This window comes from Canis lupus, chromosome 23, assembly GCF_048164855.1.
Source record: "Canis lupus baileyi chromosome 23, mCanLup2.hap1, whole genome shotgun sequence".
Classification (NCBI taxonomy): domain Eukaryota; kingdom Metazoa; phylum Chordata; class Mammalia; order Carnivora; family Canidae; genus Canis; species Canis lupus.
The window spans coordinates 21,907,329-21,918,544 of NC_132860.1; the positions used below are offsets into that span (position 1 = coordinate 21,907,329).

The window sequence follows — 11,216 nt, forward strand, 5'->3', positions numbered from 1 at the left end:
TTATTTGAGAGAGGGAGAGCACAAGTAGGCGTGAGGGTCAGAGAGAGAGGGAGAAGTAAGCTCCCCACTGAGCATGGAGCCTGACACAGGGCTTGATGCCAGGACCCAAGATATTGACCTCAGCTGAAGGCACCCTTTTAATAGGCTGAGCCACCTAGGCACCCATTGAGGGCTTTCTTCTTGCGACTCTCGTATTTTTGTTCCCTTTAACCTGACCACTACATCTTTTTGTAATCTCCATGCTAATGTCCGCACAGCAGAAGTAGGGATGATATAGGGATTCAGCAGGGCTTTTGCTGGGCTTCCTTCTCTTCTTCTTATTTATTATTTCCTTAGGCCCTTCCACCTACTCCATTGCTTCAAGTATGATCTGTCGTCAATTCTCAAGTGTACATCTTATTTGAGTGTTAAACCCGTGTGTAGTAACCTGTGCTTACTATATACTTATACTTGTGTTTCTCATGAGTATTCAAACACAGTACCTAAAAATGTACTTCTGATCTTACCTCTAAGCCTCCATCTGTCCCAAGGCAATATTTTATACAGTCTTCAGATTTCAGACCATGGATTCTTGCATGAGATATAGTCTCCCTCACTCTTAATATGCAATGTAAGAACACAGAGAACAAGGACCGTATCTGAATTATATTCTTAGTAACTAGCATACATTTAATCATTTATTCAACTTGTATTCAGTCATTGATTTCACAAGCATTTATGGTCTCTCCTGTACACCTAGCACTGTTTGGACACTGGAAATACAACAATGAGCACATCAGGCAAAAGTTCTTGCCCTTCTGCTCCTTATATTTTAGTGAATGTAGGCTGACTTAATAAATAGATGAGCAAAATATACCTTTCAGTGCATGTGGGCTGACTAAATAAATAGATGAGCAAAATATACAGTCAGTATATAGTGATTGATGCTGTGCAGAACAGGGAAACAGAGAAAGTGTTAGAATATCATCTGTGCTTTGGGGGAATATTGTTGAACACTATTTTTAAATACTGTAGTCAGGGAGACCCAAGGAGGGAACGAGCTAAGTGGTCGGAGGAACAACAAGCAAAAAGTCCCAGAGACAGTGGTTCATGTTTTTGAGAAGCTGTTAGGGAGGCAGCTCTGACTAAGGGACTGAAGGAGGAGATCCGATATGCAAGGAATCCCACCTACACAAACAAATTCCTCTCTCCTCTGGGCTTATGATGAGTTTTAACCTAACCCTTCTACATTGATTTTACATGTTTTTGGGTTTTCCACCAGGCCTATTAGAATAATGGGATCAAGATTTATGTATGTTAGAGTCTCATTTTCTAGTTCTGTGCTGGATATAACATAAATTTCAGTAAATATGTTTGAATGCCTGAGGGAAAGGTTAAAGCATAATGGTTACTGTCAATATTTTTTAACAGTTGCTTTTTAATCTCATTTTACCTTTCTAAAGTCAATGCACTGTCAGTAAATACCGATGCTTCTTCCTATCAGCCACACATCTTTAAATAAGTATTTATTTTCTATCACACTGAGTCTAAAGGGATTTAATCAGGAGCAGACAATGAGATGTAATGTTCAGTCTTCAGCATCATGGCTGGGGGCAGTAAGAGGGAAACCATACAGTTCATATCTACAGGCATGTCCAGAGAGAGGATTAGGACTGTAATTTTATCTCCAAGTCCCTGCCTTCCAGCAGTGATTTTGAACATTGGTGGTTGAGAGAAGTCAAGCTAGAGTACAATTACTTGCATCTCTCTGCTACCCTCCTCAGTAACTTCCTAATTCCCTCTTTAATCTCCTGGGTTCGTATCCCATAAACAATGGGATTGAGAGCTGCAGGAATTACATGGTGTAGGACATTAAGTAAGATGGGAATCTCAGGGGAAACTTTTTTTTTGGCAATGTGGGTAAAAACCAAAACCAGCAGGATGGTGCTAAAGAAGAGGATGAGAATGAAGTGAGAGCCGCATGTGCTCAGAGCTTTGGCAGCTGCCCCTTTTGCCTTGAGTCTAAGAACAGTTTTTAGGATGAGGATATAGGAGAGGAAGATGAGGATGAGATCACAGCTCAGCAGAGTCCAGGCCACAATTAACTGGTATATTTTGTTAAGGGTAACATTATCACAGGAGAGCTTGGACACAGAGAGGTTGGCACAGATACAGTTCTCAATTATATTTTTTCCACAGTAATGCAGCCGGGCCGAAAGGATGGGAGTAGGTGTAGTAAGAAATGTGCTCCGGGCCACGATGAAGAGAACAGCCTTTACCACAAACTGGTCAGTGATGATGGTTGGGTAGTACAGAGGCTTGCAGATGGCGACATAGCGGTCATAGGCCATGGCCAGGAAGGTGCATGATTCCATGGGCAGGAAGCTATTCATGATGAACATCTGGAGGAAGCAGGCAGAGAAGCTGATGGACCTGAGATCAAACCAGAAGATAGCCAGGACCTTGGGGATGACAGTGAGGCAGAGCACGATGTCCAAAAGGGAAAGGAGGCCAAGCAAGTAGTACATGGGCTCGTGCAGAGAGGCCTCTAGCTGTATAGTGATCAGGAGGACGGCATTGGCCCCCATGGCCACGAGGAAGAGGATGCTGAGGGGCAGAGATAGCCAGTGCTGCCAGCTGGGAGACCTGACAAAGCAATTCAGGATGAAGTCTGAGACTTCAGTAGAGAGGCAGCTGCTGTTATAAGGTAGCATTAGCAGTGATTTTACTGAGGCAGATGTCTTTGAGTAGCTGAAGAAGAGATAAGGAGTTAGTCCATCATAGACTCTGAGGACTATGGACTTAGCTTGTAAAATCTATGAGGGTAACATCTACTCTACAGCCCTGTGCCTAGAACATTTTTTTGACACATAAGAAGTGGCTAATAGACAATTATTGAATATATAATGGCTCCATCATTGTTCTTTTGTTCTTTCATCTACTTTTCATCTCACATTTTTTCTTGTGTGAATGTGTCTTTTCAGTTTGTTGATCTGATTAATATTTAATGAATCAAAAATAATTTCAGCAACAAATGTTACTTAAATGAGACACATAAGATCAAAATCTTAGAGTACATTTCAGTTTAAAATTTAAAATGTACAGAAATGCATTCCAAGGGCTAGGTGGGATCCACAGTGAAGCTTTTAAGGAAGTAAATGGTGATAGTATCCAGTGGTATGATGAACTGGGGTACCTAGAACAAATGTCCTATTGAAAATGCATCAATTCATTTCTATGATTATGTCTGTATCTAATCTCTCTTTATCAATACCCAATCCCATAGTCATACCCACACATATACCTGTTTCTATGCCTATTTTTATATTTGACTGTCTTGAATACACCTATGAGCAGGTAAAAAAGAAAGAATTTTCAGGCTAAGGATTGAATGAAATCCAAACACTGAAATCAAATATTGGTGTTGGCTTTCAACCTGAGGGCACTTGTAGCATTCCATGAACTTAATCACCCATCTCCATTACCTGGGGAGCTTGAAAATCTAAAATCCAGGGACAGAAGATAAATCTAGGTTTAAGCAGGTAGAGAATGTAGTAGGGGGTTTCCCAATTAGATAGGACTTTACAAAAGTACATCCTGAATAAAACATTGTGCACTAGAAATGAACCCATTTCTTTACCTTGATTTCTCACTTTCACCTGGAACTTCATACACAACTGACTACCTCAAAGCTTGTTATGTGAGAGAAGACTTCCCCATAAATACTGAACCATAGGCTGGTCCTCATGTGACTTTGCAGGCTGAGTTCACACTGTTTGTCTCAGAAAAGAATTTGAAATCACCCTGGATTGGTAGCCGTTTCAGAAAATAACAGAAACAAACCCAACTCCTTTCTTGAGGAAGAAACTTTCATCTCATGCCTCAAAAAATTTTAACACAGAAACAGCTGAAGAAATTGAGTTGCTTGTAGTAAAAAGACAATTTATTTAAAGAGAAAAAAATTATAAGTGGAAGGCCTCGAGAGTGTCAGCCAAATCTCTGCTACAGAAACTTAAAACACTGTAGTTATTTGATAAAGAATATTGAAAAACATTATTTTAGCTAAGTTTTAAATTAAAAAAAGCTTGAAAATAAACACAAAGAAATAAATACACACCAAAGAAGAATCAGTCCTATATCCTAGAAACAAAATATTATATATAATAGTTAAAATTAACAAGACAAGATATAGACTTAGGGGTAGGTTAGCCACACTTCCAAAGGATAATTAGTAAGCTAGATTATAGAACTTAAGAAGTTTTTTAGAATGAACTTCCCAAGGAAACACTGATAATGCAAATGTGTAGTTAAGAGCAAGAGCATGGGATTTTGAATAGACAGAGTTGTTCTCAGGTTTTTTATTTTCTTAGGATTAAGAAAATGAAGTCACGAATTAATATTTTGCTCTGGGCACTGGCATCTGTAAAAAGTAACAAAGCAGATTTGAATAAAAACCAGATATATTTGAAATAAAAAAAAGAATATAAAGAATAAGAATTCGGTGATGAATTAAACAGTAGATTAGGGCCAGCTAATGGGAAAGTCTGTAAATTGTCAGAAGAGTGGTCAGAAGAATCTACTGAGAATGAAGATGGAAAGAAAATAAAAACAGACTGAAAATACTGAAGAAGATATAAGAGCAATAGTGGGTGGAATGGGAATATGTAACACATAGAATCAAAACTCCAGGTTGAAAAAGAAAGAGAATGAGACAGAGAAATCGGAACTTTTCAGGAGAGATGAAATACATCACTAACCAGATTCAGGAATTTCAATAAATCTGAAATGGGATAAATAAAAATAAATGCACACCTAGATATCATGGTCTAACTTCAAGTACCAGAGACAAGGAGACAATCTTAAAGATCAGTATGATTATTACAATCAGAATGGGTGTGAGGACACCTGAATGGCTCAATTTGTTATGTGTTATGTGTGACTCTTGATCTCAACTCAGTTCTTGATCTTGTGAGTTTAAATGGGTTTGGGCTCCATGCTGGGTGTGGATCCTACTTAAAAAGAAAAAAAAAATTGGTGTGTGTAGGGCCATCTGTACTAGGATTCCAGCTTAAGGGCTGCAAAGTCACCACAGGATTCTTGGCCTCTTTTTTGAAGAGTACTCTTACTGTCACAGCACTTTCATGCTTTCCTCCTAACTCCATGTAATTGTACCATTCTGCCCTTGTTTCCCCATTTGCTAGGTTTCTTTAACCATGTTAATAAGGTCTCTATGTCCATTTTGTGCACTACTCCAGGTAGCCTTCTTGGGGCAGCAATTATGACTTCTAAGGGGCCATTGCACAAGGGACCTTTCTCAGTGTCTCAGCCTGTAAGATTGTTGTTCTTGGTGTCAATAGGGGCCACGTCTATGCAGAGACTTTTCTAAATAATCTTTTTGGGTACTATGTTGGAGTATGTAGAAGGTGGATACAAATCTGTGTTAATCTCAAAAAATTATTGGGTCTGATGCCAAAGCTGTCAGTGGGGCCTGGAGGCAAGAGAACGGGATGAAAAGTGAAAAATAATGATGAGGGGAATGGAGAAAGTCATTGAGTGGAAATTGGGGCTCTAAGCTTGCTTCCCTTAGGGGCTCTGTTGATCTGGAGGAAGATACAGTGGGGGTGAATGTAGGCCTTTCAGATGAAGGATAGGCTGAGAGAAAGTAGAAGGGTTCAGGAGAACAGAAGCATGCATGCACAGAAAATAGATGGTGGACAGAAGATGGAAACAGAGAAGAAAAAACTGAAATTAAAGCAGAAGAGATTAGAGGGAGAATACAGAGGAGGAAGGAAACAAAAGAAGTAAAGGACAGAACAGAAAGCAGAGCAGGTACTTCTAGGGAATGAGAAAGGCAGTACAAGGCAGATTAGCAAAGATTTCCAAGTAGTGGCAAGTCAAGAAGTGTGATTGGAAACTTTCTTTCCCTTCCTAACCTGCATTCTCCTTTGTGTTCCCACAGTGTTCAATGAAGGAAGTTCAAGACATCTGATCCCCCGTGATACCCTGCTGCGGATCTTTGAACCCCTATCTGGTCCAGACCTCTCTGCAGAGCGCACGGAAGTCTGGCTCAGCATTGGCACAATCATCTCCATCTGGCCCTGTGTCATTCCTCTCTCTCACCTCCCTTCAGCCTTCCATCTTCAAACCTCAACCCCGTAGCTTTTACAGTTGCAAGCCTGGCTTTAGTCCCACTGCAACCCTTGCTCTGGTCAGGTGTCTAATATGGCACCTCCATTCTCTGCTGGAGCCAAACTTACTGGATGGAGACAGTGACCTTGGCTTTGGAAAGATATTCCTGGCTCTGTCCGAATCTCCTACACTCTGGCTTTCAGAAAGGAGAGTCTATGCCTGAGGTTCAGCTTCTTTGCTTCCCCAGGGAAAGACTGCCTTGCCGGCCCTGAAGGAGCCCAGAATCAGCAGCCCAGCATTTACTTATCCTTCAGGGGAAGTGCTTTCCTCTCAGCTCTTCACATTCTGCAGTCCTTAACCAGAGGCAGTACTGCCCTTGAAGACATAGGGACAGGCTCACAGTTAATTATCCTACACCAGCTGAATGGGTAGAATGTGATCCTTAGGAAATGAAACTGTAGTTAATGATACAAAAGTGAAACCTTAGGGCAAGAAGGATCAAGGCAAAATGTCAGTGAACCAAATTCTGATTTTCCAGAAACTTATTGTTAGAAAATTTGCATAAGATACTTGAAACCAATCATGTGTACTCCTATATTGATACTTTGTAGAAAGTATGAGACACTCAGATCTCCTCCTTGATTTTTGTTTATGACCAGTAGTTCTTTTGAGAAATGGTTTCAAGAGCCCTCTTCTAGTGACACTCTTAATACAAAAATCCAAGAGGATTGCTTATATCTAACTTCCTTCATGATATACCCTCTTAGTGCCTGGCAGGTCAAAGATACGGTTGATGTTGTGGTAATGACTTTTTCTAACTGTTCCCCACCCCTGTGGCCAACAGGCCAAGGTTGGAGATCAGAGGGAGCAGAATTCAACTCCCAGCTGTGTCACTTGACAAGCTGCTTAAAATCTCTGCCTCATATTCCTCATTTGTTATTTGTTGTGAGGAGTAAATATGATCATGTTAGCAAAGCACGTAGTGGTTATTACATTATTACAATTACTATTACTATAAAATTTGGTTTGCCAGCATTTTTTCATGCATGTGTGTAGAAAACCATTAGTCAACAATAAATGATTACATACCTGCTGCTAATCTTCTTGGAGCCTTTTACATAGAACTGCTCCTGTCAGAAGCTGTTTGATCTCAAACAGGTGCCTACTATTTGGAGCACCTTTACTTACAACTGTTGGTTTTACTCTCATTTTCTTTTTATAATTTTCTTTGCTCACACCATCTTAATAAATGTTTCAGACACCAGCAGTCACAAGCACCTCTGGGGTAGCTTTGGTTCATCTTTTTTATATTATTACCTGCCTCTTGGGGATGACCCTCCCATGCACCACCCCTCCAAAGTCAATTCTGTATATGCCTAAGAGCTAGTTTTTTTTTTTTTTTAACTCATACATCCCAGTGCCTGTAGAGCTATTTTCATTTGGTCGATAACCAAGATAAACTTAATTCAATGAAATTTAAATTATATAGGCTTTCTTTTTATTGTGTTGAATTGATTCATGTTGGGTGGTTGGGATTGGAGTGCTTTTCATGCCCATAACCCTCTAACAAGGTCAGTTTCAGGGCAACAAATGAACACTTGGGTCCCTAGAAGCTTTAGGTAATCACCATTTCCTCTCTTCTATGCTCTTTCCAATACAAAGTCCGTTGCACATTTTTTGTGATCTAAACATTTATCGTATCATATTATTTTTTTATTCAATTATCATATTATGATACTTCCTTGTAAAAACAAGCTTTGTTGAATGTTTTCTGAGAGTTTATTCTCAGCATAAAAACTATTTATTAACCTTTCCATATCCCTTTAGGAGATCTTGATGTTGGAAAGAGGCTCAGGGGGCTGCCAATATTTACTGCTTTCTATGGAAGTCATCTCAACATCAGAATTCTGTCTTCCACATATGGCTAACACCTGTTCTAGCACCGACATGTCACTGGGGAACACAGTATTAGATAAAACTTGAAAGGTGAGCTGTTCACTTCCCTTCAACAATAGATGGTGCTTAGCCTTCACATGACTAACAAAATCCTCTAGAATTCTGATGCACAAATTCTTCAGTTCCCATTCAATCCTTTTACACCCTGCCTTAAACAAGAATGCTTGTTTCCTGCAGCGTAATACTTTTATTTTCCCAGACTTCAGTAACTATAGTTAGAGGTTGCAATTTTTTTCTGCTCTTACTTATACTTCTAGCCTCATCTCCACAAAGAATTGAACAAGTAATTAAAAAATTTATCAAAGAATGGAGAGTTGTGGGCTGGAAACAACTATTGGAAAGGCAAAGCTAAGGTATAAGTTTGATAAGGCAGAAGCAACGTAGCTGAGAGATGTCCTCCTGAATAACTTGGGAAATAAGACTGAGAAATAGGTAGTAGCCACAAGTGAATGGTCAACATATGGACTAAGAGAAGGATTTCATGACATCTGGAAACTCCAGCATGACAAGCCAATGTTGCTATGAACCAGAGAGAAAAAAAGTAACAGAGGGTTTCTCCTCATTGTAATAACTCCTGTGACTTACCAACTGTTCCTTTAAGACGTTCCCACTGTACAGTTCAATAACATCTCAAAACACCAGCAGGCCCTGTTTTATTATTTACTAGGAAGGAATAAAGGATTGACAATATAAAAAATGCCTTATTCTACCAACATTTATTGAATACTATTTTTTTTTCTTTTAAGAAAGAGCATGTGTTCCACAGAGGCAGGCACGGGGGGAGTGAGAGAGAGAATCTTAAGCAGGCTCCACACCCAGCGCAGATTCTGTGGTGGGCTTGATTTCACAACTCTGAGTTCATGACCTCGTCAGATCCTTAACTAATTGAGCTACCCAGATGCCCCTCTTGAATATTTTATGTTATTCACATACTTTTTCCCCCCTTAATTTTCACAAAAATGCTCTGAGTTAGCTTACGGACTAGACTACTAATGCTCAAAGCAGTTAAGTAAATTGACCTCAAAAAGCTAATAATTGGAGAAGACAGGGTTAGAAAGAAGATAGATGTAATTCCAGAGCAGAACTCTATAGTAACACTGCATCATCATCATCAGTGCCTATGGAACAAGGAGTCATTGGGAACAAAAATAATCCAAAAGAGGGTAGATCACTATTACCAAATAGACTTTTAAAGGACTTTTACAGTTTTAAAAGGACTTTAAAACATTTTAATTTAATTTAAAAAAATTTTAAATATCTTATTTATTTATTTGTAAAAGAGTAAGCAGGAGGGAAGGAAAAAGACTGTGAAGCAGACTCCACACTGAGCACAGAGCCTGACATGGGGCTCAATTCCATGACCTCAAGATCATGACCTGAGTCCAAATTAAGAATTGGAGGCTTAAACTGACTGAGCCACCCAGGCACTTCAAAGCTTTTTAAAACTTAAATTTGCAAAAAAAAAAATAAAAAAAAATAAAAAAAAAATAAAACTTAAATTTGCTTTAACAAATTATGTTTATATGTACATTTCCTAAAATACATTTTGAAGAAAAATGTTTTGAAATAAACCCCTAACATTAAAATTACAGATCCCACACTAGTTGAGAATCACCATCTAAAGTCCAAATAGCAGAATTCAATGATAGTGAGTAAGTCTTGCTTGCCCTTGAGATATACGTATGCCACATGTTAGACTAACCTTACCTTTTACTTGACAGTCCTGATAGTTTTAATGTGTATTCCATTTTTCCAATAGTGCTCTGGGCTATATTTTACTATTTCTGGTTATACATTCGTTCATTTAATAAAATATTTGAGTATGTAATATGTATCAGACATAGTGCTGGGTGCTGGTGATACAGAAATGAATGAGAATTGGTGTTGAGTCAAAAAGTAAAGGTATAACTCCAAATGGATGTGGTGAGTTAAATGATAATCCATACATGGGAAGTCTAGAGACACAGATTTGGTGCCCCAAATCAACCTAGAGTGGTGGAAGTGTTACCCCGGGGAAGGCTTCTCGAAGTTTCTGGACCATAGCTTATTTGAAAAGTAGAAGCCATGGAGACTGGAGGCTAAAATGAAACTTTTAGACCTATGAGCAGTAAAAGCAGAGGCCTGGGTCAAAGAAGTACATTAGTTATGTTGGGATCTATAAGCAGCCTACTGCTGCCACAGAGAAGTTTAAAATAGGAATAGAGTGTTATTTAACTTCAGTTACATCAGTACCCATAGTAAGAAGGAGAGACTGAGAAGACAGCTCATCTTAGCTCATGCAAGAGAGAAAAAGGGAAAACATGTGATTTGCCAGTTGCAAAGGAATAATGTATTGGAAGATAGGCTTTGGAGTCAGACCGCCTGAGTTTAAATCCAATCTCCATCAATCAGTTTCTTGTGTAATATTGGGCAAGGTGCCTATTCTTTCTGAATGTCAAATACATCAGCTATGAAATGAGAATAATAATGTCATCTTCAAGCATCTTGGGAGAGTCAATGAGATGATGTAGGTATTGATTCAATTTCACCTACACATATCAGATCCTCAAAAACTGCTTACTGGGAGCAAGAGCTATGCATTCAAACGTTTTGCTATTATTAATAGAAATCCATACACATTGTTTGAGATATGTGTAAAAACTTATGAAAGGCCATGCTATGAGTATAAATACAAAAAATACATGTCAGAATTTGTGCCTAGTTGCTAACAATGTGCACACATTAGTAAAAATTTGTTTGTTGTTTGTGCCTACTGCGTGCTCTGACTTGCCAATGAATTCCATCCCATGTGAATAAAGAGTTCTCAAGTAAAAACACATTAAGTTTATTGGTTTTTAGAGAAAAAAAAACATTTTTTAGGTCACCTAGGTGGCTCAGTCAGTTAAGCATCCAGATCTTGATTTCAGCCCAGGTCACAATCTCACGGTCATGGGATCATGTCCCCCATCAGGCTCTGCACTCAGTGGGGAATCTACTTGAGATTCTCTCTCTTCTCTCTCTCATTCTGCTCCTCTCCAATTCTGTCTCTCATGCTCTCTCTCTTTTTAAAATAAATAAGTAAATCTTTTAAAAAAGAAAAAATACCTTTTAATAATTAATTCATTAAGATATACTGCAATATACATTTTATTAAAACATAGAATGAAGACAAT

At 38.8% G+C, this 11,216-nt stretch overlaps 1 protein-coding gene across 1 annotated transcript; it reads right to left on the reverse strand.

Annotated features, from left to right (window-relative positions):
• Nucleotides 1-1,733: 1,733 nt before the first annotated feature.
• LOC140615251 (olfactory receptor 56A3-like) lies at nucleotides 1,734-2,693 on the reverse strand. Its single transcript, XM_072795170.1, has one exon. The coding sequence runs from the start codon at nucleotides 2,691-2,693 to the stop codon at nucleotides 1,734-1,736; it is 960 nt and encodes a 319-aa protein (XP_072651271.1).
• Between the last annotated feature and the right edge of the window lie 8,523 nt (nucleotides 2,694-11,216).

What these genes read in the sequence shown, in the direction of transcription:
- LOC140615251 (XM_072795170.1), bottom strand. Translation starts at nt 2,693, where the DNA reads ATGCTACCTTATAACAGCAGCTGCCTCTCTACTGAAGTCTCAGACTTC.